General features: G+C 33.3%; 1 protein-coding gene across 1 annotated transcript in view; it reads right to left on the bottom strand.

The window, feature by feature from the left end:
• Positions 1 to 481: 481 nt before the first annotated feature.
• LOC134708290 (molybdenum cofactor sulfurase-like) overlaps positions 482 to 18,008 on the bottom strand; it is a 37,612-nt gene continuing 20,085 nt past the window's right edge. Inside the window, exons 7-15 of the mRNA XM_063568710.1 lie at positions 14,966 to 15,082; positions 13,466 to 13,927; positions 12,723 to 12,885; positions 12,106 to 12,199; positions 4,507 to 4,637; positions 3,996 to 4,115; positions 3,179 to 3,288; positions 2,260 to 2,364; positions 482 to 796 (exon numbers count right to left, since the gene is read on the bottom strand). Of these exons, the coding sequence (XP_063424780.1) occupies positions 713 to 796; positions 2,260 to 2,364; positions 3,179 to 3,288; positions 3,996 to 4,115; positions 4,507 to 4,637; positions 12,106 to 12,199; positions 12,723 to 12,885; positions 13,466 to 13,927; positions 14,966 to 15,082 (1,386 nt within the window). The 3' untranslated portion in view covers positions 482 to 712. The remainder of the gene's footprint in view (positions 797 to 2,259; positions 2,365 to 3,178; positions 3,289 to 3,995; positions 4,116 to 4,506; positions 4,638 to 12,105; positions 12,200 to 12,722; positions 12,886 to 13,465; positions 13,928 to 14,965; positions 15,083 to 18,008) is intronic.

Genomic DNA, 18,008 nt, shown 5'->3' on the forward strand with positions numbered 1-18,008 from the left:
TACCATTATAAAACAAGCATTCTGTGAGTATTGCATGGCAATACATATTCCACTACCAGTTAAAAAATTATTGTACAGGAACCAAATGCTAACTTGATCTAAAATTTGACATGCATGGTGAAAAAAAGGTGTGGAAAACTGATTATTTGAGTGATTTTTCTAAGTCCAAGGACCATAACTCTGCACAAAATTATCAGACAAGAACAATATTCCAACTCGATCTGTAACTTGTCATGATAAAATTTACACCAAATTTCAGACCAATATCTTTAAGCACAAAGAAAGTGTGGGAAACTAATTGACAGACTGACGGATGGACAGACAAAAAGACAAACAGAGTGCAAACCTAAAGTCCCCATTCGACTTCATAGATAGGGGACTAATAGCAAATCTGACTATATCATTAATACCATTACTGTAGATATTTATTACAGGCAATACAAAAGTATCATATAAAAACAAATCTGTATTGTTACAGGTATAACAAATGTAGCATATAACAAAACAAAAATCTGACTAAATATTTATAAAGTTCCCTGAAATAATTTAACGTTCTTCATGATTTTTAAAAATAAGTAACAATCAAAATATATCATTAATAATTTTGGCACAATTGGGTAGTCAAGATACAAAGATCAATCCTAGTTATCACATGATAAACATATAAAATCCATATTGTCACACATATCTCATCATAAGTGTAATTTCTTTATTATTTAACCAACAGTGGATCTCCAACATGTATTCTCTCCCCAACAGCAGAATCATCATGTCTTAGATGGATTCCAAAGGGAATCTGAAAAATAAACAGAGAACCATGGTCAAACTCATTTATTGTGGATTTAATATCATTTGTAGGAAATGCATGGTCAAACACATTTATTGTGAATTCAATATCATTTGTAGGAAAACCATGGTCAAACTCATTTATTGTGGATTTAATATCATTTGTTGACAAACCATGGTCAAACACATTTATTGTTGATTTAATACCATTTGTTGGAGAACCATGGTCAAACACATTTATTGTGGATTCAATATCATTTGTAGGAAAACCATGGTCAAACACATTTTTTGTGGATTTAATATCATTTGTAGGAAAACCATGGTCAAACACATTTATTATGGATTTAATATCATTTGTAGGAAAACCATGGTCAAACACATTTATTGTGGATTTAATATCATTTGTTGGAAAACATGGTCAAACACATTTATTGTGGATTTAATATCATTTGTAGGAAAACCATGGTCAAACACATTTATTGTGGATTTAATATCATTTGTTGGAAAACCATGGTCAAACACATTTATTGTGGATTTAATATCATTTGTAGGAAAACCATGGTCAAACACATTTATTGTGGATTGAATATCATTTGTAGGAAAACCATGGTCAAACACATTTATTGTGGATTTAATATCATTTGTTGGCAAACCATGGTCAAACACATTTATTGTGAATTTAATATCAATTGTTGGAGAACCATGGTCAAACACATTTATTGTGGATTTAATATCATTTGTTGACAAACCATGGTCAAACACATTTATTGTGGATTTAATATCATTTGTAGGAAAACCATGGTCAAACACATTTATTGTGGATTGAATATCATTTGTAGGAAAACCATGGTCAAACACATTTATTGTGGATTTAATATCATTTGTTGGCAAACCATGGTCAAACACATTTATTGTGGATTTAATATCATTTGTTGGAAAACCATGGTCAAACACATTTATTGTGGATTTAATATCATTTGTTGGAAAACCATGGTCAAACACATTTATTGTGGATTTAATATCATTTGTTGGAGAACCATGGTCAAACACATTTATTGTGGATTTAATATTATTTGTTGGAGAACCATGGTCAAACACATTTATTGTGGATTGAATATCATTTGTAGGAAAACCATGGTCAAACACATTTATTGTGGATTTAATATTATTTGTTGGAGAACCATGGTCAAACACATTTATTGTGGATTCAATACCATTTGTTAGATACAAATTTCTATGGATTGTGTGGGTAAAGGTGTAACTTAAATCTCTAACAGGGTTAAAATTTATCTGAAGTTTGACTCATCACAAAAATCAACTTCATGTACATTTTAATGTCAATCAGCCTTCCCAATCCAACAGTTAAGAGTTCTGGAAGATTAATATTACATCATTAGTAAATTTACTCAAGACATTACTTTAAGCATGCCTTCATATTTCAAATTAGTCTAAAATTTTAAAATAATTTTTCACCTTCTTGCCCCTCCATGCTGCTAATGTTTTCAGAGGTTCCTTACTTCGTTCCCCAGTGTCCTGATCTAGACAGACCATCTGACATCTAGTACAACCACCCTGACTCTGTAAATTAAAAAAATAAATAAATAAAAGATAGGATATTAATTTTATTACTGATGAATGCTTTTTGTTTTATATTTGCACAGATTGACCACACTTTACAAATTTGATACTACAATATATGACACAAGAAATGTTCCAGCTCCATTAATTTCTTTGAAGTATATGTTTCTATTGCATAAATCTTTTTAAAATAAAAGAGGAATGTGTTCATGGGACACAGATGATGCCCCACTTGCATATCGTATAAAGTTATAAAGGGACATAACTGAAGAACTGTAAAAGTGATGCTACCATAATTTGAACTTGATCAGAGTTTTGTGGTAATAAGTATTGTGTATAAGTTTCATAAAATGTGGTAAGGGAAACTTAAGTTAGATAATGTGAACTAAAATTTCAGCATTTTTTCCATTTGTATAAGGGCATAACTCTAGGTGCAACCAACAGTTGATATTTTTCTGTATTTTGATGTAAAAATATTGTGTACAAGTTACATAACATTTCCTTTAAGCTGACTAAAGTTAGAGAGTGGAAAGCTTATTTTTTTCATTTGTCAAGGGGAATAACTCTAGAATAGTAATAGTGACACCAACTTAATTTGAACTGGATCTGTATTTTGTGGTTAAAAGCATTGTGTATAAGCTTCATAAAATTTGGTTGAGGCTAACTTAAATTAAAGATCAGAAATGAAATATTCAGCAATTTTTCAATTTTAAAATAGACTAAACCCTAAAAAATGAAAGCGACACAACCAAAATTTAAACTAGATCTGTGTTTTGTGGTATAAAGCTACACAATGAGTTAAATATTCAATTACCAAGAATTTGTTATTTCCAATCTTAACTGTAGCCCAACTGTCTTCTTCAAAAGCTAGGCCACCACCTATAACAATGTTAGCACGGAATCTGTTTATCAGATTCTCCACTTCTGTAAATTGAAATGAAGTCATTTTCAAGAAATTTCTTTAAAAATTTACTGGTAAGTATTGGCATGATTAGTGTTCTTTATTTGCACCATAAATAATTCAGTTTTATGATTTTTTTTCATCTTTGTGGAAAAGACATGATATTTTATACTATTTCATAACACAAAACCCACTTGACAAAACAATATCAAAGGAAAAACACTTTTATTGCTGGACTTCATCACAAAGTCACAACAAAAGTTCTTATCCAACTGCAATTTAATGATGGTCACTAGCAAAATATTTTTTTTAATGTTGATCATATTCATTACAAAAAATTGTTGTAGACATTTTTGAACTAAAAAGTATTAATTGGCAAAGTAATTTGAGAAAAATTGTCAATCATTATACTTCAATCTCAATTTGTATTGGCAGTTTGGCAAAAATTTATATTAATAAACCAGAGTCATTTAAAGCAAGGCACAAACTTGAACTGATCTTAATTAAATCAAAAGTGAGAAAATAAAAAAAGCCAAAAATGGGCAATGTGTCCGTTGGACACAGGTGAAGCACCAGCTTGCATGAAACGCTATAAAGGGACATAACTCAAGAACAATAAAAGTGATGCCATCAAATTTAACACTTGAGTCTTTTGTGGTAATAAGCATTGTGTATAAGAATCATTAAATTTGGTTGAAGCAAATTTAAAATGTAAGGTTTAGGTAAATACCAAAATTAGGATTCTCTTCATTCTGTTGAATTCTGTGCTGTAAATCTTCAATACTCGTTCTACATATCAGTAAATACTGGGACTCATTGGCTAAGGAAAGTTTGGAAATACTTTCTGTATCTGGAAAATAAGAAAATACATTTAAATATTCATACAGGGCACAAATATTGTATATGCACTCATATGCAAGATCTAGAGTTCAACAACACACAAAATAGGTATCCATGCAAATAAAAGAAAAAAAATTCATACATTTGCTAACACAAATTTATGCAAAAAAATCTAAAGATTATGTTCCTCTTCCATGAATTTGAATGAGTAATTTGCCAAACAAAAACAGATAATTTTCAACAAAAAAGTATTAAATAATGATATAAAAAAATCCCAAAAAGTTACAAGTAAAATATATTCAGAAAAAATATAGGAAAATGTACATTATAAAATCAATGAGGACAAAACAAAACACTACAAATTAACTAAAATACCAGTAACCATCATCTTAATTCTTTACCATTAGATGTTTTATCCAGTTTACACTTCCTTGACCTTGTTCTATCTTGCTGTATAAGTCTACATCCTGGTTTATCTAGTACCTCACTGATCCACTGTCCAACAGCCTCTCCACAGTCTACACCAGTTACTCTGTTTGTAAAACAAATATCAAGATCATTAACTCACCAAAAGATATCAATCTTATAAACTCAATACTTGTATGCTCAGAATACAAATTCATACAAGTATATTGTGTTTCTTTTTCAGTGTAAACCATATAAGGACTAAAACGCTATATTTGTGCTAAAGTTTGAAAGCTCATGAAATTGAGAATAAGTCCATATATATTTGCAGTTTTACTTATGGTAAGGGAGATAATTACAATAAATCTTCCAAATAATTCTAGGCTAGTGGTATCATTTTGTTAGCTCTCTATCAATTACTCTATTTTATTATATCATTTTTACTGCCAATAGATTGGATAACTGCCTTCAGTGTAGGAAGTATGCTACTGTTAGCTGCCATCCTTACCATACTCTGATTTACGACTACATGTATAACTTTCTTCAGGCAAAGATGGCCTTACATGGATTGCCTTTCTAAGTTACCTTTGATCATAAAGCTTCTCAAGTATTCCAGCATTTATACATTCTTCGCCATGGTTTTCAAATTTTCAGGTATGAGCATTCCTCAAGAAGGTAAATCCAGAAAAGCACTTTGGACAAACCAAATCAAAAATTGTTGTTTTCATTTTATTATCAATCAGATTATACTTTTTTGTTATATATACACTACTTATAGTATTAAAATGTTCAGATTTAAATTTGGTCAATGATGAATCAATGATGTCACTATAATGTAATTGTGGAGGTTAAAAGTAGGATATTTTCGCTAATATAAACAAATACGTCTGTTCAGCCATAACTTTTAATAACAACTCAAAGAGCCCACGGCGACGTCACTGAAGTCGCCAACGTCGCCAATGGTAATGTACAAAAGATCTGCAAACTTAGGAACGTCGTAATCCCGCGGTAATCTCGACATACTGGGGGCCGCAAAAAGTGCAAATTATCTTAAATTTCACATTAACATATTTGTAAATAAATCAAATTAAAAAAGTCTCTATCTCCATGAATGAACTAAATTGAATTAACTGAGTTCTTGTTCACATAAATGAAAAATTTGAATTAACTTTGAAAGTCCTTTTGAAAATTGTTAATCTTCTTCATCATTTTCGTCTACATTGGTTGTCCACTTTCGTATCCTCTCCCGGGCCTTTATGCTCGCATTTCAATTCGGTCTAGTACTTCTTTGCATTGTGTCTTGATGTTGCTCGTCAGTGTGATCGCTTGTAACATCCGAATGTGTCCCCGATACTTCCAACGGAAATAGTTTAACGATCAGTCGGGAAGTCTCACCATTGCTTGTCTGTATCCGTGCTGCTCGTACATGTCCATCATTGCCTCTGATAAGTTCATTAACTATACCTAGTTTCCAATTGACTCTAGGCGATTCATAATGTATTTGAACTATGTCTCCAATTTGAATAGATTGTTCGTTTTTTCCTAAAGTTTTGTGAAATTCACGCAATGAAGTTAAGTACTCGGACTTCCATCTGGTCCAGAAGTGTTGTATTAATAAAGTTTGTCTTTGTGCACATTTGTTGAGTTCTTTGTGATTCATATAGGTTGGATCGTTGAATTCCTCTATGTCTATTTGCGGATATGGCAGCGTTGATATTCTTCTACCATACAAAAGATGAACGGGGGTTAACGTCTCGCAATCTCGGATATCTGATGAAAAATATGTTAGTGGCCTGTCATTTAAAATTCTTTCTATTTCTGTCACGACAGTCTGTAGAGTTTCCATACTAACTTGAGTTCGTCCAAGTGTCTTTTTCAAGCTTGTCTTTGTTAGCGCAATAAGTCTCTCCCAGAATCCACCATACCACGGTGCGCGTTTTGGTATGAATTTCCATTCTATTCCTCGTGTAGACAACGTTTCTTTTAGTGTTGCCGATTCACATAATCTTTTTAGTTCCTCTGCTCCTGCGATGAAAGTAGTTGCATTATCTGATATAAGTGTCTTAGGTATTGATTTGCTGCTTACGAAACGCCTAAAAGCTTGAACAAACGAATGTTCGGTTAGGTTCGGTACCACCTCTAGATGAACGGCTCTGGTAGAAGTGCAGGTAAACATGCATATATATGCTTTTGTTAAAATTCTATTTTCGTCTCTTACAAGTAATGCTCCTGTAAAGTCCACTCCAGTGACTGTAAAGGGGGGTGCTTCCTGTAATCTGATTTTTGGTAAAGGTGGTGGGTCTGGTGCAACGTACGATTTTCCATTAACTTTGCGGCAAATAACACATTTGCGGAGTAATTTCTTTGCATACTGTCGAATAGTTGGTATCCAAAACGTTTGTCTAATATAGGTGACTGTAGCATTCATTCCACTATGAAGTAACTTTTCGTGTGCGTCCAATACAATTAGTCTAGTTAACGGATGATTTGCCGGTATAAGGTACGGAAATTTCGCTGATTCTGGTATTGGTGCGTTGTGTATTCTCCCGTTACATCTAATAAGACCGGTTTCGTCTAAGAAAAGTCCCAATTGTCGGACTCTGGGTACTTTATTTGTGTTTCTGTGTTGTGCTCCTCTCAGATATGACATTTCATCTGTATACATAGACTCTTGACAATCTAGAATCCAAGTATTTACTGCTGTTTGAATTTCATTTACCTCCTGGAAATCCTATCCCGTCTACAGTTGCGTATAAAACGGATGACATACGCGGTAATACGTAATAACTTCATGTAAGATCCATAGTTCGAAATATCCAATATGTTTTTTATACTGCTTAGACTATTTTGGTGCGTCATATTCAAGTTGTCCAATTCCTCTTCATTTTCTCTGTCATCTACCAGTGACGTCAAAACGGTGTTTGTTGCGCTGTTTAGTTCTGGCCATTTTGTACTATCTGTTAACCAATGTGGTCCTTTCCGCCAAAGTATACTCTGGTCAAATTGTTCAATTGTAAGTCCTCTTGTTAGAAGATCTGCCGGGTTGTTATTAGTAGGGCAATATCGCCATTTGTATGGATGCGTCAATTCTGTTATTTCCTCCACTCGATTAGCTATAAAACGTTTCAAAGTCTTCGTAGATGTTAGCCAATGAAGAACGATGCTGCTATCTGACCAAAATACAATTTTTGGATAATTAAGTGTTGAATGAAGATGTGCAGCTAGTCGTGCGCCGATGATTGCTGCCATAAGTTCAAGTTGTGGGAGGGTTAAGCATTTGACTGGTGCTACTCTGGTTTTCGCCATTACTAAAGTTGTTTCGTTTTCGTTACTAAAATAAGCTGCTGCGCCGTACGCCTTTGGACTTGCGTCTGTAAATACATGAAGTACTAATTCTGTTGATGTTGATGGCTTGCTAAAATAATATCGAGGAATAGTGAATTGTATTGCCTTTTCCAAATCTTTGGTCAAATCTATCCACGTAGTCTTTAAATTATCTGGTATAAGTTCGTCCCAATCTAATCCACATTTCCATAACTCTTGTATCAGGATTTTCGCTCTAATTGTAACCGGACTAAGTAAGCCTAGTGGGTCATAAATCTTTGAAGAATATTTCAAAACTTCTCGTTTAGTTACATGTTGAAGTAGTTCTGGTGTAGGAATATCACGCTTAGGGTAAAAAATCTCGTCGCTACGACTGTTCCACAATATTCCAAGTATTTTGGTATACTTATCCGTATCTAGGACGTTTTCTTCTTTAGCTAATTCTTGTAATTTAGCACTGTTTGAACTCCATGATCTCAAGTTGAATCCAGCTCCAGCCATCAAGCTTCTTGCTTCTTTGAAATACGTAAGTAAATCTTCCTCTTTGTTCATACTAGACAATATGTTATCAACGTAAATATCTCTTTCTAGAATTTTAGCTGTTTCACTGTTTCCGAATTGTTTCAAATGTTTCTGTATTGTGGCGTTGAGTATAAAGGGCGAAGACGTCGCTCCAAATAACACTGCTTTGAACCTATAAGTTTTCAGCTGACTTCCTGGATTTGTAGGGTCACTAAGCCATACAAATCGGGTAACATCTCTATCTTCTTCGCTCAATCCAACATGTAAGAAAGCTTTCTCAATATCAGTACATGTAGCAAACGGGTTGGCTCTAAACTGTACTAGGAGTTTTGTCAAATCATTTAATTTTGGTGGTGTGTCCATAAGACAATCATTTAGACTTGGATGACTTGGTGATTGACGACAACTGCAGTCGTATACTATTCGTATAGGAGTTGTGCTAGATTCCTTGTGTATAGGGTGGTGTGGAATGTAATGAATTTTCCCGCCTTTTTGTTCATTTTCATCTACTGTCTCAACAAATCCTCTGCGTTCCTGTTCGGCGATTATATCTCCATACTTCTTTAGTAGTTTAGGATCTTGACTAAGTTTCTTAATAACGTTCTCTGTTCTTCTTCTTGTGACTGTATAGTTTGATGGTAGTTCGTCATGTTCCTGTTTCCATGGCAACTTTGCAAAGTATTTATTACCTCTGAGTTCAATCGAAGTGTCTTGATATGTTTCCAAAAAATCTGTATCGTCTTCGTCTGTTTCCTTTGAGTTAATACCAATCGATTCCAATCTCCAAAATGTTTCTATATCATGCTCCTCCCTTTTATGATTAACAAGAATATTAAAAATGCTAGTACCCATCAACAAGTTATCCCTCTTGTCGCTTACTGGACCAGAAAGTATGAAACCTAACTTTGACCTCACGGCGGTTGGACCATTTCCCCGTATGACTTCATCCTCGACTAAGTCCCAGTAGTAGTCAGCTCCGATCAATAACGATATTTCGAAAGACTCTTCCTGTGTTACCGGATGTGCTAACTTAAGTCTCCCTAAATAGTTCAGTCCTCTGTTGATGTGGCGAATATTGTTCTGCAAAGGTACGGCAATCATTGGTACAATTAGAACGTTTATCGGTATTTTCTGTCCTGCATCTGTTTCTACGTACACTGTCGATTTATCTAAATGTCTTACGTTTTTGTTTCTATCTCCAAATGATGATAACTGTAGAATTTCAGTTCCCTCTGACTGTAAATTAAGGTTTCTTGCTAAATCTTCGGTCACAAATGATCTCTGTGCTCCCTCGTCAAAAAGTATATGGGTATCTCTACATGAGTGGTCTGACCATACGGGTGCTACTGCAGTTTTTAAAAGAACATTTGTACGTACCTCGACTGACGATGAGTATAAAATTGACGTGTCCTCTTCCTTCCGATCCATGTCATTTACCAAATGTACAGATGTCTGATTAGCTTGTTCACTGTTACCATGAAAATTCATATGTTGTTGGCTGTAATGTGTATTTTGCACGCTTTGTCTACTTCTGTCATTATCGTAGTTCTTGTTGTTAAATTGGCGTACAGTACACAGACTTGTGTGATGTCTTTTGTTGCAATTTTGGCATAAGTGTTTTGACTTACATTCATGTATACGATGTGTTCCAAGGCAGTTGAAACACAATTTCTCCCGTTTTACAATGTCCATGCGTGCTGCTGGATCGGTTATGTTCGCGCAATGCGCTGGTGCGTGTTCATCGTGGCAGAATACACAAGGTTTAGTGTCTAAATTCTGGCGTATATTTCTTGTATTTGGAGCTTGATTTTGGCGGGGTTTTGTTGATTTAGTTCCGGTAAAGAAAGATGATGTACTTGGTAAATTGTCAGAAGTTTCAGTGTCTTGTCCCGCATCAATTATGTTAATTTCATTGCAAATACTTTTCCGGAGGTCTCGTAATGACCAGTTTTCTGTTCCATGTTCACGGGCAAGGTTTTTTTTAATTTCTCCCGGTAATTTTTTCAAAATAATTGGTACAAGTAATGTTCCATACGAGTCTTGTGACTGGCCCAAAGATTCTAGCCCTCTGACGTAAGTTTCCATTTGATCATAGAATTGTCTCAAACTGACAAGATGGTTTCGTGGTGATGGAATTTCTAATAATGCTTGAATGTATGCTTGCGTGATTTTGTGTGTTTGTCCGAATCTCTCTTTCAATAAAATAATGGCGTCCGCATAGTTTGCATTGGTGAGCGCAAAACCAGCTATGGTGCGTAAAGCTTCATTTTGTAACTGCGCTTTGAGGTAATTAAATTTCTGGACATCGGTCAATGAAGGGTTTAAATGTATGGCGCATTCATACGAATCCCAGAAAGTTTGCCACTCTAATATATTCCCTGTGAATATCGGAAGTGAGAGTTTGGGTAAGTAGTGATTCTGACTGCTTGCGGATGTATACGGATTTAAATTAGTACTCCCTGTGTTGCTAGCTTGAGAGAACGGATTTTGTGACGACTGCGTGCATGAGTTTTCTGTGAGGTTTGCTGAGACGAACGGTTGAGAGTCAACATTTAATATCTGGGATGAAGTTTTACTCTGACGTGTCTTTGGTGTGGTATGAGTATCTCTAACAAAATTTCTTATGTGTCTGATTTTGGTTTCTAACGTAATACAATACTCATCTGAATCTAGAATTTCACTTTCAATATCTTCTGCTTCTGCTAGCTGGAGTATCTTCTCGTTCAAATTGTTCAATATCTTTTGCTTCTGAAGAAGGTTTTCAAATGTTGCGGTCAACTCTTCTGGATCAAAATCTGTTTCTTGCTTCACTGCATCTATCTTCCGAAAAAGTTTTGTAACAGCACTTCTGTTCCCGGATCTTATCGATTTGAGCTTGCTTAAATCCATTGGTCACGGTACCATAAATGTGGAGGTTAAAAGTAGGATATTTTCGCTAATATAAACAAATACGTCTGTTCAGCCATAACTTTTAATAACAACTCAAAGAGCCCACGGCGACGTCACTTAAGTCGCCAACGTCGCCAATGGTAATGTATAAAAGATCTACAAACTTAGGAACGTCGTAATCCCACGGTAATCTCGACAGTAATGTCATGAAGCAACACATGAACCATGGAAAGGAAAAGACAAATTTCAAGTAAATTTATTCTTTTCTGTTTTTTTTAGGATCAAAAGAACACCATGACTCACTTTTATACTGATACTGTAAACCTCATTACATAAAAACAATACCAGTAAAGTTAACAACCATTTGAATTAAATTTTAACCATCTTCTTCTTTAGGATTCCAAACTATATTTAACAAACTATAAACCTAATTTATACAATACCCTAATCCTTAAATAAAAAACTTAACTAAGAAAAAAACCTTACTTAATCTTAAAGTACAGGGACCCTTAATGTTAAAGAAGGTCCATTGTTGCCTGGATTCAACAGCTGTAACCACTGGTATGTGGAATTTGTAACTATTTTTTAATTCAGAAATTATTGCCATGTTTTTATCAATGTAAATAATACCACTGGGTGAAAAATGCAATAATATAAACTACAATTCATATCTGATACATATATCTGTATGCATATTTTCCTAAAATCACATTAATAAATATTGCGATTGTTTCATTTTTATATAAAATGCCAAGAATTTCTGAATTTACAGTACTTATTTGTGAACATTTCAATACAAATGATCTGATAAACAGCTCTGAATCAAGGTTCAATGTATAAAGGTAATGTCAATGTCATACCTGTCTCCACACACTTTCCCAACACATGGTAAGATGGATTGCTGACCTTGACCTTGGTCACTGCTGTCTAAAGGAACTGTTACTGAACACATACCTGAAAGAGTAAAAATATCAAAATGTGTCAAATTCAATTGTCTTAAAGTCATGTTTAATGAAATTTGAAGTCAATGGTCAAATTTCCTAAGAGACAAAAAGAAATAAATAAGCATATAGAGCAATGGCAAAGATTTAAAAGAGATGACAAAGTTTTGACATTTTGAGGTATGTCTGATCCTGGTATAAATATTTTGGCTATATATGAGATAATTTGTTTTGTAAACTTTGAATATCATGTTAGTATAGCAGGGTTTTTTTTTAAAATAAAATAATACTTTGTCATCTTTTACCATTTTCCAAAACAAAAATAATTTAACAGCTGCTTTATCTCAGTAAGGAAAAACCAGGAAATTTCCAAATTTAAGGGGAGATAACTTTTCCAACAATTTTAACAACAGTCTAAAGTTGAAGTAAATTGACCCTATCATATCATTTGGAGTTACTGCATGAAACATGTAGAATTGCCATCAATCTGACAGGCAAATAAAAACCATTTTATTTTGTTATTAACAATGTATTACCTGGATACATAAGAATTAAACATTTTCTGACTAGATCAATTTGAGGTTTAATGAGACAAAGTTTGGGTTCCCTCTTCTGACTGACGGTTACACCACTCTCTGAGACAATCATCCATTCTCTGTCAAACTTAAGTCCTGTTTCACAAATCTCCCAATCTCTTACCTAAAAGTAAATGACAGAATTGAATGACTATTTATTTCCTAAAATTTTTTCATTTTTTTTTTCATGTAAAATTGCAGTTTCAATGACCTTATTGAGGAGATGTATTAAGATATGTGTTAAACAGACAACAAATAAACAAAGTCACTTGACCTATAATAACAACCCCATTTTGTCAATTTTTTTAAATATCTCCTACAAACACAAAATATTTATCTTTGAAATTGCTTATCATTCAGAAGAAGCATATGGCATAAATTTGATCAAAAAATAAAAAGATATAAATATACGACATTCCCATGTCAATAGAAAGGAAAACATTCATTGTCACATAATATTGAGAATGGAAATGTCAAAGACACAATAACCGGACCAAAGAGCAAATAACATGCATTGTTTAAACTCAGTATTTGAGTAAAGACTTCACTATTATAAGTTGAAATTGATCTAAAATGCTGGCTTCAAACTTGTAAACAGATATTAAATTATCAATTATATACAATGTATGCAAAATAAATATTAAATTGTCCATTGACATAAGCATTTGTAGCAAAAGAATTGCAAATAGAAAAAAATAGCTTACCTCAAAAGCACCACATGATTTAACAGGATAGAGGAAAATATTTGTTACAACATGATTGGCTGGTGAACATGTCAGCAGAACTAACTGCAAGTCTTTTGTCCAATGAGAATCTGTCTTTTGATCAGAAGATTTGCTTGAGCATAAGGTAAGATCACATTGTTCATTATCTTGTTTTTCATTGGATATCATAGATTGCACACTAGATGACAAACAATCAGACACATCTGACTGTTCCTCAGTTATCACAGAATCTAGAGTTTTATTCACAGAGCATTTATTCTGTTTGGAGTGTACATCTTGAGCAAAATTTGGTTTGTTTTTATTTTCCATAAAACAGTCACATATAAACGTTAGACAATGTTGAGCATCTTCAATGGTAGACATATAACCAAATGATATGCGGACAGATCCTGTTGGTTTACCATTTATAAGATCTCTGTCATCACCACACACATGACCTGCCTGTAGAAAAAAATATATCTTTTGATTATTCAAAAGGTCATATGATTAATCTCATCTATTTTTTTTATTCCTTCCAGTATATTTGGCAAAACCATTAGTATTTTGGGTTCTCAATGCCCTTCAACTGGTAATTTTATTTATCCTTTTTAACTCTATTTTATTTTGAGCGCCACTATATAGTATTTTATAGATGAAACGCCCATCTGGCATACATAATTCTAATCCTGGTATCTATGATGAGATTTTTATGAATATTTAGGCAACCAGGTGAGTTTTAAGTTGATTCTTAAAAACATTTTCAAAACTACAAACAAACTTCATATTTATAAGCATTGAAGCAACTTTTCTTGGTTTTTAATAAGGATAAGGAAACAACTGCTACATCAATAAATGGTAAATCATGTTATTTTTTTCAAAAAGATATGTCTCTTAGTTTTCTCCTTGAATTATGTTACTTGTGTCAGTTCAGGGCCTTTTCTAGCTGACTTTGTGTTATGGGCTTAGCTAACTGTTGAAGTCCTTACAGTGACCTATAGTTGTTAATTTCTGTGTCATTTGGTCTTTTTGTGGAAAGATGTCTCATTGGCAATTATACCACTTATTACATTGGTTGCAATGAATTACATTGATTTCCCAGTTAAATAAAAATCGATAATTTCACATGTGAAATAAACGTGGTTATTTCACTCTCTGACGTCATACAACAATAGGCATTGTCAAGACGTCAATAACGGCGGACCAAAACATATTGTGAATGCGTCGCATAAAAGATATAGTTCCTTACATGTTTTACATTAATTTCTTTTAAAAAAAGCCATTTGCAAATGTAATAAATGTGACTAATTAAAGAATTCAAATATCGAAAAATATACAACTTGTGACCGAACAACACTGATAATTAACTCATGCACTATGCGCATTCGTGAATTAATGTGTTGTTCAGTCACTCGTTGAATATTTTTCTTTATTTGAATTCTTCCATTAGTTATTCTATAAATCTTTTTTTTTATATTTAAACTTTCTATTGAAATACTGTACCTCAAAATTATCTTTGATTTGTTCTGAAGTTAGTCCTAGGTATTTCTGACAGGCTCCTATATTACAGAAACAACCAGTCCTCAAGTGTATATTATATAACTGGGCCATTTTATCTACCTACAAATCAAGATTCATATACAATAACAATATGTTCCTAAGAAAAGATAGACTAAAAAAAATCATCATGAAATCAAAACTAATAATTTTTCAATTTGTTTCAAGTGGTGGGCAGTTTGACAAAAAAAATTGTTTTGATGTGGTAAAATATGTGTCCATATTTTAAGTGGTGTATGCTTGTAATTATTTTTCTGCAATGTTATTATTCATAAGTTATTTTTTATGGTTTATATACTGTAAATTCAGAAATTATTGGGTGCATTTATTATTGTGATTTTGTCATTTTAGACTAAAATGCAATTTTATTTTTACGATTTATATAAAAAAAAAATTGTAAGGGTTCCGCGGAACCCAGTGTCTCGCCTACTTTTGCTGTAAATCGCAGGCTCAACAAAAACGAGGAAAAAACTCAATAAAAATATTCCTTTTGATAGCTTCTTTCCAAGTTTGGTTAAAATCCAGGATAGTTTATGAATCTAATAAATGTTTTAAAAAAAACTGCAGACTGTACATGTATGTATGGTTAACTGGACGAAAATCTAAGTCCATTTAAAAAAGTAAAATACGGAAAAAAGGATTTGTTTTTTTTACAAAATTTACTTCTGGATACTATTTTATGATCATGTTATTAAGCTTCTGTCCAAGTTTGGTACAAACCCAGGATAGTTTAAGAAAGTTATCAAAATTTTAAAAACTTTAACCACAGAGTGAATGAAATGTTTCCCAGCAAAAAAATTAAGTCCATTTAAAAGTAAAATATGGAAAAAATTGATTTATTTTTTTACAAAATTTACTTCTGGATACTATCTTATGATCATAAACAAGCTTCTGTGCAAGTTTGGTACAAACCCAGGATAGTTTAAGAAAGTTATTAAAATTCTAAAAACTTTAACCACAGAGTGAATGTGTTGTTTCCCAGCAAAAAAATTAAGTCCATTTAAAAGTAAAATATGGAAAAAATTGATTTATTTTTTTACAAAATTTACTTCTGGATACTATCTTATGATCATAAAGAAGCTTCTGTCCAAGTTTAGTAGAAATCCAGTATAAGTTAAGAAAGTTATTAAAATTTCAAAAACTTTAACCACAGAGTGAATATTTGTGGACACCGCCGACGACGACGCCGACGACCAGTTCAATTCATATGAAATATTTCAAAATGCGAGTTAAAATTATTGCGTTTACAACTGAGTCGCAATTTTCGCAAAAATAAAAACCTCGCAATAATTTCTGAATGTACAGTACTGTTCTTCATCCTCCGGTTTACATATAGGTAAATTGTTGAAAAAAAGCATGTAATCATAATATTACTTGTAGTCTTCAGTTACCACTAATCTTGCCTGTCTTGATCTTTACATTGGTTGGAAGTTCATTGCAACCTAAGAGAAAACGAAAACGGGATCGATCGGGATCCAAATGCAATCCCGGTGAAATTGTCGGGATAAGCCAGGATAGGCATCTGGAGGCGGGATCCCATTCGGGATAAATATCTGAAACTGGGATCCAATTTGGGATAAATGTCTGAAGCCGGGATTCCAGTCTAGATGAAACAGGATAAATATCGGACACTGGGATCCCAATCAGAACTGTTTTAAGCCGGGATCCCAATCGGGAAAACTGTCTGATGCTGGGATCCCAGTCTAGTTAAAACGGGAAATTGTATGAACCATAATTAATTTGTGTTGTTGAAAATATGCAAGTGTTTTGTTTGTGTATACATATGTCTCTAATAACATCAAGTATAGGTTATTGGTGTTAATTAACAATGTGTATGACACCAAAGCTGTCAGGTGTGAAGCCAATCACATTTAAGTGTCACTTAATATTCAGTTTGACAGATATTTATATAAAGTCAGAAAAATGCTGAGATTTTCGCGATAAAAATGACAGGGCGTCCGAGGAAATGCCAACGGGTGTTTTTCCAGACAAGCTTGGGCGTTTCTAATGTTCCCCAAGTTCTCATAAGAGCGTTTCTATTAGTTGTCGTCCGGCATCAATGATAAGATAATGACTGACGTCGTAAAACTTTGGTTTCTCTACTTATGTAAAATGTAAAAAGAAATCATGACCACGTGCTTTGTTTTCAATTGTACTGAACAGTTCGACCCAAGAAAATACTGTCCTAAATAATGCGGCCACTTGCACCAGGTGCCAATTACTAAAGAATTCTTTTCTTATATTTAGTAAAAACTGGCCAGTAATTAATACTTTTATGAGATACCCTTAATTTATTTATAATACCGTTACGGAGACAGACCAACTTGGCCGATATAATTTGGGGCGAGATTGTCAATACAATGAATAAACTTGTTAACTTAATTGTCACATAACAGGCATAAATAGTAAGTATGTCAAAATTTAATTCAGATGTGTGTATGTTTATTTGGTGAAAATAATAAGTCGCTAGTTATTTATCGTCAGGGGATAAAAAAGGGGGAAGGTAATTAATTTGCAAAAACAATAAAATAACCTTTCAAGACTTCATAATTATTTGGACTAGCTTCCAATCTAATGTATTCTATAAACATTAACATGCAATAATATTTCTATTGAATTTGTTGCTTCAAAACGTATTGAACAAATGATTCTTTGTGGATTTTTTTGATACTTTTAGGGGATATACTGATCTTTTTAAATGGAGCTTTTAACGATACAGATTGCATGCAGATATTCCAGTTACCATAATTTACTCAGCAATTCTAGTTGGAAGTGCAGAGACAGCAAATTAATAAGCAGAAAGGAAAACATGACATGTATCCTTTTGCATAAATAACCCAGGAATCCCAGTGGCAGTGTAATTTGAATTGGTGTATGTATATCCTGCTGGTATTTATTTTTGGGATCCCGCTTTTTTTTTCCAGGAATCCCATTAAATTTCCACTGGGATTTACATCGGGATCCCGCTTCTTTTACGGGAATCCCGCAA

Source organism: Mytilus trossulus, chromosome 2 (genome assembly GCF_036588685.1).
Source record: "Mytilus trossulus isolate FHL-02 chromosome 2, PNRI_Mtr1.1.1.hap1, whole genome shotgun sequence".
In the NCBI taxonomy this organism is placed as follows: Eukaryota; Metazoa; Mollusca; class Bivalvia; order Mytilida; family Mytilidae; genus Mytilus; species Mytilus trossulus.